This window comes from Protopterus annectens, chromosome 16.part0 (genome assembly GCF_019279795.1).
Source record: "Protopterus annectens isolate FY-2018-M chromosome 16.part0, PAN1.0, whole genome shotgun sequence".
In the NCBI taxonomy this organism is placed as follows: Eukaryota; Metazoa; Chordata; order Ceratodontiformes; family Protopteridae; genus Protopterus; species Protopterus annectens.
Genome location: NC_056750.1, coordinates 467,799,299 through 467,820,283, shown reverse-complemented (window position 1 = coordinate 467,820,283; position 20,985 = coordinate 467,799,299). Strand labels below are relative to the sequence as shown.

The following is a 20,985-nucleotide window of genomic DNA, read 5'->3' as shown; positions in this document are numbered from 1 at the left end:
TACAGGTCCCACCATGCATCAACTCGTAAAGGCATGAGATTACACTCTTCATCTGTGTTCCAGCTTAGGAATCACTATAAACTATGTAAAATCCCATCTGGAACCATCACAACAACTGGAATTAATTGGAGCTGTGCTAGACACAAATCATTTGGAGCAAGAAAGTAACAAGACTCATTCTACAAACTCTGGGGTCAATGGCATTCTCTGTCACTCCAGTTCCTCTGGCCAGGTACCACATGCAAATTCTTCAATAACTTCTGGCCTCCCAATGGTCTCTATTGAATCAACCAATGTCCCATCTAATTATGATCACCGATCATTGCAAAGAAGACTTGAGTTGGTGACTCCATTCCAATAAAATCTTGTTGCACTGTTCCTTTGTTCCTTTGTTCCTGCTCAACCCCCAAGCCATAGTGACCACAGATGCATCCCAGATAAAGTGGGGGGCATCATTATCTGGGAAAGGCAGTCCAAGGCACTTGGTGCCAGCTGGAGGCCAACTTGCATATCAGCATTCTAGAGATGAGGGTGGTGGTCTTAGAGTTGCAAGCATTTCAGGATATCCTCCCTTTCTGAACAACTGCAGTTCAAACGGACAACATGTCAGTAGTTTGGTATTTCAACAAATAAGGGGGAACCAGGTTGTATCCTCTTTGTCGAGAAGCTCTCGCAGTCCGGCAATGGGCGATTTCCTCCAACTGCTTTCTAATGGCAATACACATTTTGGGGAGCTCCAACATGATTGCAGACAAATTGAGCAAAACCATCCTCATGCCTCTCAAGTGGTCTCTCAATCCAGTGGTGGTGGGAAAGATATTCCACCACTGGGGCCATCCTTGCTGCGATTTGTTTGCTTCCCCTCTGAGCAACAAGTGCAGCAGTTACCTTGCCCTAACCCCCCCCAGGGAAGAGACCCAGAGACACTCTCCTTCATGATTGGCCCCCGGTCTACTAATGTGAAGTTGTCCTATCTTGCCTTCATTCTTACTGGTTGGGTTTGGAACCGATCGTCAGTTCCAACTTGGCTGTATACTAAAGCTCAAGGTCTTCCACTGGCTCATGGCTGTATCCCTATCCCATCATGCTGGAGTAAATCTCCCGAGATCTCATTTGCTGCTAAACAGATCAGCTGCTTCCATTTTGGTTCTGGATAAGTGACAAAACTTTTATTCATTATTTGAAAAATTTCTCCTTCTCCTTTATTTTAAATTTTGCGATTAGTGTTTGTTGCCATTCGTTAGGTTGAGAAAGATTGTTGTTGTGTTTTTTGCTTCAGGCCATCATTTTATCATTAGGTCTTTGTTCTTTCCCTGTCCTGGTTTAAATTTCTGTCCTATAAGCCTGTTTTTAGTTAGAGGGCTTTCTGCTGTTGTTATTGTTAATATTTTTAAGTTGATAAATAGTTTAATCCTACTGTTTAAAAAAAAAAGTGTCGGCCCATTTAAGTTAGAGGGCTACCTAATTTCTTCCCTTTCCTTGTTTACAGAGCAGCTTTATTTAACTTTAACCCATCTCCCTCCCCCACCATATCTGTCCTTCTCCACACCCTCCCAAGCTATACTGCTATCTCTTAAAATAAATCTACAAAGTGGCAGACGTATACACTTTCTTCCCCCATCTTTCTAATGCTCTGGAATCTCTTTCAGAAGATAGTGGATTCTTAGCAGGAGAGGCCTTAACCCCTTTGGGACCCTGGGAAATGGTTCCGGGGTCTGCAACACGGCTTTTATATAGAAACTTATGAGAATCAGGAACTCGGTAGTATCTGTCTGGTTTAGCTGGTACAGGAGGTAAGGAATCTGGGTTTAGACTAGATTTGGTGTAAACATCATCCAAAATGTCTAAAACTGGAGGAATTGCAAGGGGTCTATGCTGTGGGAGAAGAAGAAACTCACGGAGTCTTTTCTTAGAGTCAGAGTAATCTTGGCCTTCCCAGTGGAAGTGTTCCCTCATGGTGTGTAAAGTTTCCCCAAAAGAGTAGTCTTCAGAGGGGGAGACAGAGGGAATGGACTCTTCAGCATCTGAGTCTTCATAAGGAGGGAAGGAATAATCCTGGTCCTCAGAGTTAGCAGAGGAAAAGGATGCTTGGTCAGAGGAAGGATAATCTTCCTCCAGTCTAGGCCTTTTGTCAGGAGGGGGTTGTGAACCCCTGATAAGGGTAATTAAATCCTCAGCCATCTTAAGCATCTTTTTTTTAGGCATAGGGGCTGGTGGGGGAGTCTGTGGATCTGGTTTCCTAACTTTTAAGGGGGCTTTAAGTTTAGCATAAGACAATAGAGATAGTTGCCAAAGGCCTGCCCAAAATCTCCGGATCACCGTCTGGGTTGGCGTCCGAGGGGTGAGATGGAACCGGCTCCTGAGGCCCAGCTGATTCGGTCTGGAAGGCCGTCAGAATTTCTAATTCAGCGGTAGTCAGGGGCTGCGTAGGCGCCTCGCTGAAAACTGGAGAACCGGCGGCAGACCTTGCTGAGGCCTCGGTATCTGGTCTTGGCCTATGCCTGTCCTTATCCTTGCATTTTTTAATCATTGCTGATGTCGGTTGCTCCGACGACATGCTATAGTTAAATTTTCTGCCAAAATAATGTTGGGCGAAATCTGCCCGACGCTTGATTGTACGTTTGTTGAACCTAGCACAAAAATGACAACCAGAGATGTCGTGGTCTGGGCCTAGGCAAGGAATACAATAAGAATGAAAATCCTTATGAGGTATTTGCTTCCCACAAGAAATGCAATTATTAACTTTGTCTGACATCGGTCTGAGGCAAGAAAAGTTTCCCCAACGGGGTACTTAGCTTTAGAGAAGACTTCGGGCTGAAATTCGATTTGAAAATCTCAGGAGCTAGCCGACCTGCACTTGCGAACTGCTTCTGCTTCGGGCACCGCACGGCAAGAAAGATTGAAGAAAATGGCGTCAGCTGCCTCTTTTATACCCCTGTCGCACTGACGTCAGGGAAGAAGCGACGACAACCGACGCCGGACCAAGACTTTGGGATTCGGCCAACTGCGGGACCGCCTGATGGCAGGATAACCCAAGTGTGATGACTGCAGCAGTATAACACGATGAACATTTGAAGTTCCAATTCAAACATAGCTAAGGGTTCCCAGTTCAAACAGCTAAACATAGGAAACCTTAAAAAACAGTAATGTTTACCACAGGCTTATGTTAAACAATATCTAAAACAAGGACCACAGAGAAAAGAAGTGAAAATAAAGTGTTCATCTTAGACATACGCCAGGGAACATACACAAGGATCAACTAATGACACAAAGATAGATGTGAGTGTATAAGATGGAAGAAGAGTATGGTGAATGGTCTTCAAATGTTGCAGAAGTGAGGAGAAAGATGGTAGTTGAGTTTCAAAACAAATACAAAGTCCTGCACTTGGGTCTCAACAATCCTGGTATATAGTACCACCTTGGAAGAGTGGATCCGATAGCAACAGAGAAGGAAAAGGATCTAAGAATGTTGATCGCATCTGCACCAGACTACTGGGAACAGAGTGGGAGGATAGTTGCAGTAACAAACAGAATGTAGGGGTATATCCTCAGAGGGACAGAAACAAGAAGCAAAACAGGACAGTAGGAATGGAGGGGAGAAAGACGCTATGCGTACTTAAAAGACAAACCAAATAGTCTTAGTGTTTCCTTCTCTTATTAAGCAATATAACACAAAGTAATATGCATAGGAGATCTCCCTTTTTCAGCTGGCTTTGCCATGTTAATTGTTCTCCATAAACAGGGAAAACTTCATTAAGGCTAATTAATTTCTGGCACATCTCCCTAATCCCAGTAGTCATCATAATCTTCGCTAAAATGTTATTTATCCACTTGGAAAGGTTCTCCTTGAGTCAATCCACAAAGAACTGGCAGGCTTAAGGAAAGGGAATAAGGAGAGTTCAACTACAGTACACTTTTCATTGTTATGGCAGGTACTCAAAATAAACCAGAACCAGTAAGAGTAGAATTTTTAGACAATCAAATGGCATCTGACAGCCTAACTGGACTTCCTGTGGTCTCTAATGGGCATCCTTTGCTTCCCCAGAAATATATAAAGATTATTTGTGTGCTGTACATGGATATTCAGATCTATACATCTGATAACAGGCCCGACTGTTAATCAGTTCCCTTCCACAGAGAAACAGGGCAGGTGTGCTCCTTGTTGTCTCTGTTCTTCGTACCTGCAATCAAACCCCTAGCTCAATGTGTCAGACCAAATGAGGGTATTGAAAGAGTTGTGGGTGGGCCTACAGGGCTAAGATTAGACCGTATGCTCAAAACTGCATTCTTTCAGAAACATCACATAATTTATGCCACATCTTCAAGCAGTATTTTCTGGTTTACCTGTTAGTTACAGAAAATTATCAGTGGTTATATTAAGAGCTCTAGAATTAGGTGTGTGGAGCCTCAAATGATGTCCTGATGGTATTATATAAAAAAATCCTGTAGGCTTGCAATCTGAAATACAATTAAGTGTGATACTGTTCCTAAAAATCACAAGAAAGTCTTCAAGCCATGGCCTTGCTTTAAGTTATCTACAAAGGGTAGGGTATCATTAGCAAAAACAATCGTCTTACCAAAACTCCTCTACATCTTTTGATATCTCTCTAATAATGGGATGATCAGAAAAGTGCACAACACTAACTACTACTCTGGAATAATAACTAAGAAGTGGTCAGTACAACAGTGATAATGATCTCTATAGGTAAAGGCTGTTAACAGAAGGACTGCATCAAGTAGATGGCTCATTTAGAATAACTCTTTAGCCTCAGGTGAGTATGAGTCAGAAGCATGTCATCTCATCAAAGGTAGTTTTGGTGAACACAAAGAAATTAAAGGCAGTTCACCAAAACTTTCATCGACAGTAGAGATTGCCTTTTTCTCCACTGTTGTGTCATCTCAGAGTTGGTATATATCATTCTGGGGGTGATCCCCCACATGGAGGATACAGTGCAGCTTACCCCCTGCAAAAACATTATTTTAATGTTGCTGAAGGCGGTTTTGGCAAACTGCTTTAGAATTTTTTGCATTTGCTGAAACTTCCTTCAATGAATCAACATGCAGCTGTATCAGCCTCCCCCACACCATACCTAATCAAGTAAGAAAGGCCTCTTAGACCACACCCAGTAACCTGCAATGCACTGATGTGAAAGGCTTTCCAAACGCACATCCTCCTAATTCTCATAAGTCAAGATATTTTCAGTTTGGACACCTGATTGCAGCGCTCCTTAAAGGAAATTGGTATTTCCCTTCACTCTCAGGAAAACCCAGAAAACTTGGTATGACACACATACCCCAATGGCTCAATATGGAGGCACTTCACACCTCATATTTCATCAGTATAGAAGACACCCATGCTGACAGACAGTAGAAATACGACTGCTGAATCCTATACAATTGCACTTTATAAGCACTTACATGAGTGCATGGATCGTGCAATCCCTAACAGAACCAAGATGCTATCCTCCAAAAAAAGGAAGCCAATCTGGTGGTCCCCTGCTATAAACAAACTCTACGACAGAAGAAAGAAACTGTTGCGAAAAAGAGTAAAATCCCATGATTGGAGGGACTCCGTGGTCAGCCTCAGTAAGAAGCTGAGATCCCACATGAAATCCTTCAAAGCTAGTTATGAAAACAAAATCGCCACTGATTCTAAAGACAACCACAAAGCATTCTATAGCTATGTCAAGAATCTCAATGGCAACACTCAGATCTGCTCCGAGTTACAGCACAATGGCACTAAATATACAGAACCAACTGATATTGTCAACATCCTGGCAGATAGGTTCAGTGCTAACTTTATCGCTCTCTCATCCCCTAAAGGGCCCATCTCTATACCCGAAGAATGTAAAGCACCTGTAATCATGGCTGCACAGGTAAAAAACACACTCTCCAAAGCCAAGAACACAGCATCCATGGGACCTGACAACATCCCAGGCTGCGTTCTACATGAACTACAGAACGAACTGGCACCCCACCTAAGTACCATGTTCAATCATAGCCTCACCTCAGGCTTTGTGCCCACTGAATGGTGCACAGCAACGGTTATCCCACTCCACAAAGGGGGAGCCACCATGGACCCTGGGAACTACTGCCCCATTAGCCTGACAAGCCTGGTCTGCAAGGCTATGGAGCATATCATCATGGAACTTATAAACAAAGACACTGATAATCTCCAAACTCTGGATACCACCCAGTTCAGGTTTGTAAAAGGCAGATCACATCTCCTAAACGTGACAGACTTCTTTGAAGTGGTCACCAAAGCTGTAGATGAGGGTAGGGTGGTAAACACAGCCTATCTAGATCTCGCCAAGGCTTTCGACACAATCCCCCACTCTGGAATTATAGACGTCACTAAACTAGGTATACATCCTTATGTCACAAGATGGGTTGCCAACTGGCTCACTGACTGAACCCACACTATGAAAGTAGCAGACTCTAAATCCAACTTCAGACCAGTGACAAGTGGAGTACCACAGGGTTCAGTACTAGGTCCTCTCCTGTTTGGTATCTACTTCTCTGAAGTACAGGCTAATACAGAAGGTCTTTGGCTAACAAAGTTCGCAGATGACTGCAAACTAGGAGCCATAATCAAATCTCCTAACGATGTGGACATCCTGCAAAAGGGCTTCACTGAGACAGATGCCTGGTGTCAAAGCCATGGCCTCAAGCTCAATGCCAAAAAGTGCATTGTCATCCCTTTTGGTAAAAAGTCTGTACCCATGAACTACCACATAGGCGGTAGTCTACTTAACACCGAAAGTGTGATAAGAGACCTTGGGACACAGGTGGACAGTAGTCTCTCCTTTAATAATCACATTGCCACAGTAGTCAGGAAATCCTTCTACGTGGCACACCTCATCACAAAAGGTTTGTCATCTAGGAAAAAAGAGGTCATTGTTCCCCTCTACTCATCACTCATTAGACCCATTATAGAGTACAACGCCCCTTTTGGTATGTACCTCAGAAGACATCTACAACAACTGGAAAGGCCACAGAAATACCTCACAAAGAGGATTACCGGCCTCAAACAGATGCCCTACGCAGACCGTCTCAAAAATCTCCAGCTTTACTCTGTCACATATTGCCTACTCAGAGGTGATCTCTGCCTAATATACAAAACTATGTCAAACCCAGAGCTGTTGGACATGCTCCACGTAAAGTAATCCCAATCCTTCCGAGCTACACGCTCTAGGGACCTAAACCTTGTCACCACAATAAACAGAACATGCTGGAGGGATAGATTCCTGTCTCAGAGACTTCCCATACTCTGGAACAAACTACCTATCTATATCAAACAAAGCTCCTCATTAGCATTCTTCAAGAAAAATCTTGATGATTGGATGGGAGATAGGAAATTCACCCCGGGGATCACTTCTGTGGCTCTGCTTGACAGAGGCACAGGAAAATAATTTTCTTGGGTGGCAAAAAACAGGGTACCGTTTGGCTGGGCTTATATAGGCCCTAGGGCCAATAGCCTAGTACCTACCTATGAACCTATGTGGTTTTAGCAGGTCCCAAGACTATTACTCAGAATATTCTCCAGCAATGAAAATGTTTATAGATTGTGAGTGCTCAGGTACAGGCTCAACTCCTGGGAAGAGGATTAAAAGGTTACTCGAGATCCTTAAAATATGCCTATCCATTCACAGAGCATGCCACATATGGCAGCATTTTTCAATAAAACTAAATTCACTTTAACAAGATATACAGTCTAAATGCTGGCAGTGTTACACTAGAATGTGGACTGTGTGTATATGGTATGGGTTTGATCGTTGGTTGCTATCCAGTGGTTGCAAGTATCATCAGAGTTAAATATGTGTTAATAAGGCCACACTCCATGATGTAGGGTTGTGGCTGTTTGATGTGAAAGCATATGACATGTCCCCCAGATACTATCTGAATAAGTGCAGTGCAGCTGGAATATTTAATGGTAAATTTAGGAACTATAAATACATCCCTTCGATCCTGTACTATAGCAAGCACTGATGGTTCTTTAACAGTCAAGCTAGCTAACATACATATTGTGTCTGTAGTCCCACCTGCACTACAGTCTTTAATGCAGATTTTAAAGAATAATTGTTAAGACTGAGAAGAGGATATCTTCATATATATATATATTATCCACAGCACTTGCCTACTAAAAAAGAAAGGTCATGGTATCAAATTCATTTTGAATCATGTCCAATATTCTACCTCTGAATTCTCTGGTAAACTAAAATCCCTGTTTGTTCAGTTATACTGCTGTGTGATTTAATTAATTTATTCATTCATTTATTGTTTGCCATATACATCAGTGTTCACAGGCAATGACTGTGAATATAATGAAACTCTGACCTTGAAAATATAAGTTGGTAGGATAACTATTCTTACTTCTAAGTTATGGTGACTTTGAAGGTCAGAATAATTAGTCAGGGGTTGCAGCAAGCATAGGGATTGTGGGAAATAGCCAAGAAATGATTTTCAAAGCAGCTAGAGTTTTCCGTTCTAGATCTATGCTCTTAATTCCAGACAGTGAATTCCAGTGCCTGATCTATTCTACATCATTTTTATTCTCTTGTACATATTTCATGCACTATACTTATCATTTAACAACATTTAATACTTTTTCTTTTCTATGTTCCTGCAAAAATACAGTTTCAACTAGTTAAAACAATTTTTTTTATTTATTTTGACATTTGTTGACTGGGAATGTCCAATTCGGCCTTGGCCCATTTTCAATGGAGGCCCAGAGGAAAAGCTGCAATATGGAAAGTTGTACAAGCAAACAGTGAAAACTCGTTATTACAGTCAGGTTACTATAGAGTAGCAAATACTCACAAGGTATAAATTAAGTAACTAACAGGTAGACTTTCCCAAGTTTTAAAAATAGTGCATAATAACAAGTAGAGTGCTGTGTATACAGAAATGTAGGTCAGAATGCGATGAAATCAGTTAATAAATGGAGAAGTAGAAAGCAAGTAAGAACAGAATGGAGTAGTGTAAATAGGGAAGAAGAAAACAAGTTAAAAGAAGGCATCTTGCTAGTTCTGTGGAGTTCAAAAATTAACTCTGTGAAAATTACTAAAACCTATTACCGCACAAAGGATTGTTTAACACTTATGTTATTTTATTTTATTTTTTTTTTTTGTAGAACAAATTATCACAATATTTCCTACGGCTAATTTATTAACCAGTTGATGAAAGATTTTTTAACTATATTCCTAGAAACACTTTCTTAATCTCTAAGAGCAGCCAGAATACACTGGAAAACATTATAAATGCCTAGTACAATGAAAATCAGAGTTAGTTTCTGATGCACAGTTCAGACTTACCTAAAGCATCCTGCAAGTACTTCTGACCAACCAGCTTCAGGTATTCCTCAATCGCTTTAGTAGCCAATGTATTTTCTCTGAATATAAGATGCTCATTTTCACCACAACGATCTACTTCAGACATCATCAAATCCGTTAGGAAATCCTAAAAATAGGCACAGCACAAAACTGCTAAGCAAAATTTAAAAAGAAACAACCAAAATGACAAACTTATTCATTACAATGTAGCTACCCCTCTGTCTCCCTCTTTGAGGTCTTTGTTTCACATATACCTCCACTTTTTCACTGTGTCACCTCTTTCACTTTTTTCTTTCTCTGTGTTTCCTTGTCCTGAATGTATAGCTCTTAGCTCTTCTTATTTATTGGGCCTTTATCTACATTTTTCTTCCTTCAAAGAACTCAGAAAGCTACATATCTACACGTGCTTTGTAAGGTGAAGTCAACAGGGCATTTCTGAAGCTATTTAGAGTATTCTCACATTATATTACCAATGATACTGACAATATAAATAGGTTCATTTACATAGCACAGAGGCTGTGCTGCATAATAAATCAAACATAATTAGTGCACTTTTCTGTAAAAATAACTTCCTTTTTAGTGAATGACCCTACTGTTAAAGAAGCAGTCAAGCAATGAAACAGAAATGTGTAACTAGTTCATGTATTGTGCAAGAAAAAAACATGCATATTTGCCATTAAAACATAATTTACGAATTTCACTTAAGGAAAATAAACCGCATTTGGATTAGATGCAGATCGGAAATGGAATACAATAAAATAACAATTATGACTGATGGATCTTACCTATCAAAGGCATAATCCTAATGGAATATATTGTCTGTACTTACGTTTCCTCTACCTAATTAAAGAAGACATGCCAAAACTGTAGATTTTTTAATCAGTTTTATGCTCTCAATGTAAATTTTCTTTGACTTTAGCACAAGTGCTGAAAGGACATTAAAATCTGTTAATGCAGACCGTTTGCTGATTTAGAACATGGCAGTAAACTGAATCATTCAACTTAAGAGATATAGCAAAGTGAAAGAGATGTATCATTAAAAATATGGAAGTGATTCTAATTTTAATTTTTCTAGCTTTTGATAACTCAAGGAATGCCTGCATGGAGCAAAGTCAGTCTGGAATATTCTAACCTTCTCTTCTGCCTGACTATGGCAAATGATGTGTTAAAAACTTTGTTCAGATTGAATAAAGACTACCAATGCCTTAATGAAACAACTTCACAACTACTTACTGTAAACTGTTTTAGATACCACACCACAAACACAGGATATGTATGACCTTAGAAGAGTATACTCTGTCAAAAGGTAAGCTGAAGATGCTAGGTAATTAATGTGCTACTTCATTCTACATGGGGTATCTTCTCTCTCATTTCCTGTACTATTCAATCTTAGTTGTTTTTTCACTCAAATAAATGCAAAAACTGCATTAAAAAGGTTATTCCACAGACCAACCATCCCATCTGTGAAAAATACATCATTACATTAACCTCATGGTCGCACTGGAGATAGATAAAAGAGTGGCCAGCTGACACTATGATCTTTTGAAATCCTCTGTAGGCATGGACTCTGAGAGGGATTTTGATAGTTGTTTTGTCAAATCTCTCTGTAGTCTTGTAAAGTGTGCCAGGTAATTTAGAGACCTCATGGCAAAGGTCACTGAAGCAAATTCACACTTTCCAAATCTCTCCAGAACCACAGATTCTCTGTTTAGTGGATGGACAGAGGAGGTCTGTTCCACTGGATCTTTTTGGCGGCTGCCACCACAATCATTGCATCAACAGGTACTCCTTTGCTCCAGTGGGGTCACTTGGATGTAATTAGTTAAGACATATATACAGAGAAAGAATAATGACAATGGTACTTGTAGGAGACTACTATGAAAAAAAATAGTAGAAGGCCTGATGCTGAAAAAATGGAGAAACCAAGAGGGAGATTTAAATATATAGTAAGTAGAAGAAACTAAAAAGACAGGAAAAATTGCTGAATGGAGGGAAATTAAAGGACTTACAGCTATTTGGTAAAATAACACTAAGAGATAGGATCCCACGTCTGTGCCCGATGGTGGTAAAAGAGATCGGAGGTACTGGAGATGGACTAGGGCATTATAGTTAGAGGGAGGAGCTTGAGATTTGGATCCAAAGTCTATAGTATGCGACCAATTCAAATCCAAAGATCGGCTTCGTAACCCCTAGATTGAGGAGGAATGAAAAGGATGACATCAGATCATATACAGTAAAAAAACAATAGAACAAAACAGGAAGCAGGACTCCCACACAAACTAAACATGCTCTGAGGTAATACAAGCACAAAAAACTCAAATTTAAGTTCGAATATTAACTAACAGAACAGTAAAAGTCATCCACAAGATAAAAAAGCAGACTCAAGAAGAAAGTGAAAGCATAAACCCTGCAAACAGGAAATGAAGAAGTGTAGGAAGAGATATGAAGTAAATAACGCTAAGCACATTTTGAACAGTTCCCGTTGCAATAGCAAGCAGCTACTATAACCTAGGAGTCAAATCTCTCTCTCACTCTCTCTCTCTCTCTCTCTCTGAGAAACACAGAGACACACACACACACACACACACACACACACACACACACACACACACACACACACAGGAAATAGACTTTGCCAGGGATTACTTGACCAAAGGATTGTGTCTAGATCTAGGGATGTCACTGTCCCCCTTTACTCAGCCCTCATTAGGATAATCATTGAATATAATTGACCTCTTTGGCATGTATCTGTTCAGACACAACTCCAACACCCACAAAGATACTTTAATAAAAGGATACAAGGCCTAAACAACATGTCCAACATAGCCAGCTAAAAGTCCTGTGACTATACTTGGTATCCTACAGACTGCTAAGAGGTGATCTGTGACTGGCATACAAGACATCCTCCACCCCATTACTGCTGGATTTGCTGCACATCAGCAAGTTCAATGGCATCAGAAATACTTGGTCTAGGGATCAAAACCTCTTCTGTAACATCAACAGAATGGATTAGAAGGACAGGTACTTCTCACAGTGGTTACCACTGCTGTGTAACAGATTTCCCGTATACCCGTATACATAAAACAAAATTCATCGCTGTCAATATTCAAGACCAACTTAGATCTATGGATGTGAAACAGAACATTTACCACAGAGCTGTGCTCTGTACTACTAATGGGCACAGGCAGCTCTTAAATGCTTTATCCCATGCAGGAGTCCCCTGAAATTATCTGTGGTATAATCCCAGTTATACACATTATGGGTAATATAGAATTATCGACCATGGGATGGGTAAGGACAACCTATAACCAAATGGGATAGGTTATTCTGAGCAAAAAAAGGGAAACTGGCCAGGCTTAACATGGCCCATAAGGACAGCTAGCAGATTACTTGCCTATGAACTTGTGAACTTAAAAGAGGTAAATCTGAAGATATATTGCACACAAGTAAAACAATGCATAAATATAAATATAAATGCATATAAAATAAAAGGAAACATTAGCATAAAAAGAAATTAAATAAGGCAACAAGGATACCATCAGCTAAACTAATTTAAAGAAAATCATGGGGTTGGGAAAACATTGCTGCTTACATTTTTTTTTTTTCGTTTTTAGGTGCTTACACTCTTGAATCACTCTGCTACTGATATGTTATTCTCCTAAGCTAGCCTCTTTTACCTGCCAGAATTCTGAAGTATTGTATAGTTAACACCTGTTTATATACTTGACTACCAAACAGTTTGACAGAAGGGTCCCTTAAATAACAAACCTGACAAATTCATATCAACATTCTACGCAATTAAAAATTTATAACGCTATATAGCAATCAGTTAAAATGGATAGAAGAACTATTTTACATTAAGATATATTACAAAACACTATCATAGACAAACTATTAAATGTAAAACTCAAGATGCAAAAAATACAGATGCAAGTGTGATAAGATACTGGAGATGTGCATGTTACAGGCACTACCTAATGCCCAGAAACTGTAAAGCACTCACTCAAACAATACCCTGGATATGTGGTAATATCTAGACAATGAACAACCTCTTATGCTCTGTTGCGTACATAGACATATTCTCAGAACTCTGGTCCTGTTTGCTCTCCTTTCTATATAATCCTGTTAAAGTCTTTGCACTGTTTTACCTTCAACTTCTTTTCATTTATCATTAATTCTCCTTTCCTTGTACTTTCCTTGTCCCTATAGTCATACTTTTTATTTCTACAATACAGTTTAGTCAGTTCTATCAATCGCTTGCCACTTTCCCATTTCTCTTATGACTCTTTCCACTTCTTTCAGTACTCTGCTTTGCTTCCATCTCTGCCTCACATGAACTGCAATTCCATTCATGCTTATAGTTTTTTAGCTGTTTATATGTTGACATATTTTACAGGTACCACTTGTACTTAGACTTATCAACATGCTGCATTTATCATTAATTTTCCTTAGGTCTGATTAGGCACAATTGTCTACTTACATTTGAAGTAAGTCATATTTTTATATTAGATTGACATTCACATGTATCAAATTTGTCTGTGTATGGCCAGGTTTTGGTATGTGACAGCATGAGGAGACATTGTAGATAGATACATTTGGTTCTAAAAGAATGACCTTCACAACTCCTACCATGGCTTCCATTTACTGGTCAAGGGACATTCCATCCCCATAGAGCCTTTTGTAGGCAGAGACCAGCTATTGGACTTACTGACGTTAACAATAAATTCAAAATCAAACTACAGCAATGTTGCACTTCTCTGTGCAAGAAATCTTAATAACAAATTACTTGATCATAAGGCCATCGTGCAACTTGAGCATACCCATGCCTGTGTCATAGCCGGGACTTGTTTTAACTGTAAATATAGTACTCCTTTCTTACTTGAGTTTAGCATTACTATGCATTCAGGCATCAGGGAACTTGCAACAAAGCCAAGCTAGAACTTCCACTGAATGACCTCTCAAACCTCGTGTATCAGAGACACATGGAATATATGCACTTGACCCTTATGAGCATCAGGTGTTTCAGCTATATGGCGATTCTGAATGCCCATGACTTTTTTTCTTTTTAAGTCATTTTAATGGACAATTTCAGGCCAATAAAGCCAAACCCCACTAGCTGTGGATATGCATATTTTGGCCTTGTTATGAAAATGTCTTAAAAAGAAAAAAGTCATGGACATTCAGAATCGCCATACAGCTGAAACACCTGATGTTCATACGGGTTATTTGCATATATCTCATGTGCCTCTGATACAGAAGGTTTGAGAGGTCACTCAGTGGAAGTTCTAGCTTGGTTGGAGTTTTCATTTAGTTTTTACTGATTGTTTTTTATGTGTGATCTTCAAACTCTTTGTTTTAGTTTGTTATTTGGGATATTTTGCAGTCACTCTAATGGTAATGGACATCAGCTGGGTATAATAGCTCTGTGTTTCTTATGCTTAGTCAAACACTCTGCTTGTCCTGTGTTGATGAGGTCATAACAAGGCTGAAATATGCATGCCCACAGCTAGTGGGGTTTGGCTTTATTGACCTGAAATTGTCAATTAAAATGACTTAAAAAGAAAAATGTCATGGGTATTCATAAATCCACAACTTCTCCCATATTACAGCCAACAGAAAGCCAAGTGACTTCCTTCTACTAAGCCTAAATATTAGAAGTATATCCAACAAAGTCCATGAACTCCATGCCACCATTGACTTATACTCCCCAGATATTGTCATCCTGACAGAAACCTGGCTAAAACCTCACATTACCAGTGAGCAAATACTCCCTACAGGTTACGGCATACTAAGAGTAGACAGGCTAAACAAAAAAGGAGGTGGTGTAGCTATAATATTTAAACAGCATCTCAACATCCAGATCTTAAAATCATCAGCTCCACAAATAGGCAATGAAGAAGTAATATATACCAACCTCAAAATCAACCAAAACAAAACCATCATGCTACTTCCCACCTGGCCAAAACATCCCTCCACTAGAAAACCTCCTCAGCTGGTCTACCCACCATCTCCCCCAAGAAACTATCATCTTAGGTGATTTCAATATTGACTGGCAATCCTGTTCTGGCAACAATCCAACCCATCATGTACACCTTCATGGCTTCACCCAACTAGTCCAGTCACCAACAAGGATAAATAAAAACTCCAGCAAGCACACTACCCTGGATTGGATACTAGTCAGTAAGAACCCCCAGTCATATATAACAGGCTGCTTATCAGATAGCCTCAGTGATCACTCCCCAACACTCCTACTCAAAAAATACCTGTACCAAGCTAAACCTGTCATCTATCGTCAAATACGTACAAAAATAAACTTTAACCCACTCACATTCATCTCATCCCTCAAAGAATGTAACTGGCATGCTCTAAAGTACCTCAGTCTAGATGACGCAGTTGAATTTTTTAATACTACCTTCCTGAACAACCTTAATTACCATGCCGCCATAAGATTTTCCAGAACCAAAGCACAACCCTCCCCATGGCTACAGAAAACCACTAAGTCAGAAATGAAAAACAGAGATAAAGCCTGGGAGCACTGGCGCAAAACCAAAACCCCCGCAGCTAGACAAAAATTCCTAGAACTACGCAATAGAGTCAAAAAGCTAATAAAACGGGACAAATTCCAATACTACCAGTATGCCCTAAACTCCTCACAACACAGCCCCAAACAATTCTGGTCCTCCATAAACTCCATCCTCCACCCAGGTAAAGTCAGTACCCCTCCTCCTAACATCCCTCACTCCTCAGAAAATATTGCTACCTCATTCAACACACACTTCACCCAAACCATACTATCACTAGCTAAACAACACAACCCCCCTCCCCTCCAACCCACACCTTCAACTAGTAATCTCCCCACTGCCTTCTCTTTTTCTCCTGTACCTACCTCCAACATAAAAAAACTTTTAACTAAACTTAAACCCACCAAATTAGCAGCAGACAACCTCCCAAGTAAATACCTACAAATCGCAGCTGATGCTCTGGCCTACCCAGTATCCATCTTGATTAACCGATATCTGTCAGAAAGTTACGTTCCCACATTGTGGAAAGTCTCACATATAATTCCCCTCCACAAAGGTGGACCCTCTTCAGAACTAACCAATTACCACCCCATAGCTATTCTCTCTCCACTCTACAAAATACTAGAGAGATGCATACACTCTCAGGTCTCACACTACCCCCTTACTAACAACCTCCTTTCCAGTACTCAGCATGGTTTACGACCAAACCATAGCATCACCACTGCCTTACTCTCCTTTACTAACACTATCCTTCAGCATAAAAACAATGGCTATCTCTCCTCTGCTACTTTCCTAGACCTATCTAAAGCATTTGACATGGTCCCACACAAACAACTTATCTCTGTCCTCAACCTATCCTTCTCACAATCAGTCACCAACTGGTTTCAGAGTTACCTGTCTGACTGCCAACAATCCGTTGTATGGCAGAATGACATATCTCCCCAACTAACTGTCTCCATAGGGGTTCCCCAAGGATCCATCCTTGGACCCCTACTTTTCTCTGTTTACACCAAAAATCTAGCCTCTGCCACCAAACATGGCACACTCATCCAATACGCAGATGACTCAACCATCATCTGCTCAGCCCAGTCCCTACCCAAACTGCAAAAAGTCACACAGGAAGCCTTTTTCTCTGTTGAAACATGGTTATCCGATGCCCAATTAATACTCAACCCAAACAAAACTAAACTACTCATCTTCCAACCCACCAAACATACTCAAAACAACTCTCACTTTAACATCACAGCAAAAGACAACACCACTATATACCCAACTGAACACACCAAATTGCTAGGAGTGGAAATAGACAATAAACTAAAATTTGACATTCACATACCCATGACCATAAAAAAAGTCCACAAAAAACTAGGAGCATTACACAGAAATAAACAATTTCTCACCAAAGCAGCAAAGATTTCAATAGCAAATTCCCACCTTATCTCCACCCCACTTTATGCCTCTCCAGTATATACCAACCTAAGGCAATGTGATCTAAACAAACTAGAGACCTGCTACAACAAAATCACCAAATTCGCCACAGGGGCATCCTACCGTAGTCACCACTGTCTCTCACTTGCTGAACTGGGCTGGCTTGAACTCCCTCACCTCCTTCAGTGGTATCAACTCTCACTCGCCCACAAACTAGTAAACCATCCACTAAATGTCCCATCCCTCCAGAATCTACTCCAACCCTATCGCACCACCAGACCACTAAGATCCAGCAACAAAAATCACTTGCAGATCACTAAAGCCAATAACTCTGCTGGTGAAGCACTATTCTCTTGTGCCATAGCCAAATTATGGAACTCACTCCCACCCACAATTACCTCCATACCATCATGCACCAACTTCAAAACTTTATTAAAAGCGCACCTAAAAACATGCTGGCTATGCCCTTGCAACTCCCACTCTAATATCATCCACCCCATCCAACTACTACCTTTCTTTCACCTCCACTAACTACCTTGATGATAGCAAGCTCAGATGCTCATAAGCCTAGTACTTATTATACAGCAGGAACTTCTCATTGTTACATTTGTTAATGCCTGTTATGTACTTCACAGATAAAGATTCTAGTTGTCTACTGATGTACTATGTTCTTCATCTGTAAATATGTTGTAAGCAATTTCTATGTTAAATTGTTAATCGCTATGCAATCCAATGTAACTACTGTCTGTTTATTTTACTGTGGAGCTTTTCTCCCCGGGCCTCCGCTGAAAATGGACCCATGTCCAGTCGGACACTCCCGGTCAACAAATTTAAATAAATAAATAAATAAAATAAATAAATGCTATATAGCTGAAAATAAGGGTCATTTGCATATATCCCATGTGCCGCTGATACAGGAGGTTTGAAAAGTCACACAGTGGAAGTCCTACTTTTGTCAACCAGTCAAGAAAATCTGTTAATTGAACCTAATACAAGCCTGCCATTCACTCAGGTGGTTAGTCCTACTTTTGTCAACCAGTCAAGAAAATCTGTCAATTGCACCTGTTACAAGCCTGTTATCCACTCATGTGGTTAGGGGGTGCCACTCTGGCGACTACCTTGAGCAGTCACAGCATGTACTATTCAAGGCACAACACCAGTTATTCCAGAGCACATACACAACAGGTAAATTGGGAACACTGATTAAATTTACCTCTCTTGAGCTGTCAATAAAAAGTCATTTTCATCCGTGTATGACATAAATTCATGTTCATGTTCAGAAATATCTAACAATCCACCCTGGTGGAATCACAGCATCAATAGGCTATATAACAGATGGAAGAAAATCATGGCAAAAATTAGGAGGTGCAGTACCCAGAAGGATAAAAGCACCCTCATCAAACTAAACAAACAAAACAAATAAAGTCTACCAAAGCTAAATTGTAGTACATTTGCCCTCCCAGGCCAAGGACAGCGAAAAGGCATTCTTTAGCTATGTCTGCAACCTCAAAGGCAATACAAAATTGTGTGCAGAGCTCATTGTACATGAAGCCACTTACAGTGAGCCAGAAGATATAGCAAACCTACTGGCTGACAAATTCAGATCCAACTTTACCCCTCTCTCCCCCTCAACCTTCCCTCAAGAAATACCATCAAATATAAGTCCCCTGCTATTACTAAGGAAGAGATCCTTAATGCTCTCTCTAAGACCAAGAACACTGCATCAATGGGGCCAGACAATATCCGAGGATGCCTTTTAAATAGCATGAAACATGACCTATCAGGCCCTCTGGAATTGCTATTTAACTATAGCCTTGACTCAGGTTTTGTGCCTCATGAGTGGAGAACAGCAACAGTCATTCCTTTGCATAAAGGTGGACCATCTACAGACAGTGGAAACTACAGACCAATGAGTTTCACTAATCTCATATGCAAAGCTATGGAAAGAATTATCATGGAAATGATCAATAATGACATAGGAAATCTCCATATACTGGACCCAACCTAATTTGGTTTCATCAAGGGCAGGTCAGGCCTACTCAACTTGATGGACTTTTTTGAGAAGGTCACCAAAGCAATGGATGAGGGTAACATGATTCACACTGCTTACCTTGATCTGGCCAAGGCATCTAACACAATACCCCACTCTGGCATTTTTGCCAAACTTAAGAGGTTAGGTACAAATTTTTATGTCACCTGGTAGATAGTCAGCTGGCTCACAGACAGGATCCAGGAAGTTAGAATTGGGGTGTTCACCTTTACAAAGAGGGCAATCACAACTGGAGTCCCTTAGGGATCAGTCCTGGGACCACTCCTTTTTGGCATTTACTTCTCTGAAGTCAAGGCCAATGTCAGTGGCCTCTGGCTGACTAAATCTGCAGATTATTGCAAATTAGGAGCTGTCATCAAACCTCCCACTAGCACGAATGTTCTCCAATATGGGCTGACACAGACAACTTGTGTCAGAGCCATGTACTAAAACTAAATGCCAATAAATGATTAAAAGTATCCTTTGGGAAGTCATCCACCCTGGTAACTATCATATTGGCAACACACACCTAAGAGCTGACATAGTAGACAAGGAAGGAATCACGGCACAAGAAACTGATAAAACATAAACACAGGTTCGAGCAGCAGTAGAGTTGTCACACAAGTTTATTAAAATAAATAAAAACTTTAAGCGCTTTTCATTTGCAGTCATGCAAACTTCATCAGAAGTACAGAAACAAGAAAGTTAAACAGTCCTTAAATAATCACTTGATCAAAAAACGTGGGACAAAAGATAATTGCTTACTTAAACAGACATTACCTAAAAGAAACTTCATAATACATTGTTGAACTATTTTTAACTATATCTTCAATAATTAACCGTGAACTCATGCTAAATTCAGAGCTCTACTACACAAGGAACTGATACTGAATAAACCATTGAATTAAAACAAATCCTAAGAAACCATAAATACTTTATGACTAGGTAACAACATTATTACAAACTCAACAATTACGACAAATAATTTAATGAATAATAAAACAAACTTTATCTTTGTAAACTTTTAAGTTTAAGAATACTACTAATGGAGCATGACTTATTTAAGCCTGGAATATTATAAGCATTCAATTTAATCTGCCAAATTAGCTCCAACTCTTCTAGTTTAAACGAAAATGGGCCCTCCCTAGTGTCCTGCATAATGTTATCTATGGCCATAAATTTAAACTGATGGTCCACATTTGAATGAATGTGCTTAGCTAAAGCACTGTCTAACTTGTTATGGCTAATGGCATATAGATGCTCATACATTCTATCCCGGAGCCTACGCTCCGATGTTCTTCATCTCACATTGCTGCAGTCCTTACACTTGGGTAGTCCGCTGTCCTCGGTCGGCCCGAATATCAAAGTATAAGGCTGACGCCGGTCAAGGCGCATTAGACTGACATCAGGACGTCAGGGTACAAATGCGCATGACCGACGTCATATCCTCAGTCTTTTTTGCCGCATGGTCCGATGCAGAAGCAGCGTTGCAAGTGCCGTTCGGCGTTCTGAAATTTTTCGAATTCGGAGTTTCAGACCGAGTCAAAGTTGGCTAAGTACCCCGTTGGGGAATATTTTAGTTTTTTCTTGCTTCAGTGGTTTACCGGATGTCAGAAAAAGTGAATAACTGTATTTCTTGTGGGAAACAGATACCGCATAGAGATTATCATACCTT

General features: G+C 40.2%; 1 protein-coding gene across 2 annotated transcripts in view; it reads right to left on the bottom strand.

Moving 5' to 3' along the window:
* LOC122790821 (disabled homolog 2-interacting protein-like) overlaps positions 1 to 20,985 on the bottom strand; it is a 1,962,433-nt gene that overhangs the window by 570,793 nt on the left and 1,370,655 nt on the right. For both annotated transcript variants that reach the window (XM_044058453.1, XM_044058454.1), the window contains exon 5: positions 9,315 to 9,459. In XM_044058453.1, coding sequence (XP_043914388.1) covers positions 9,315 to 9,459 — 145 coding nt within the window. The remainder of the gene's footprint in view (positions 1 to 9,314; positions 9,460 to 20,985) is intronic.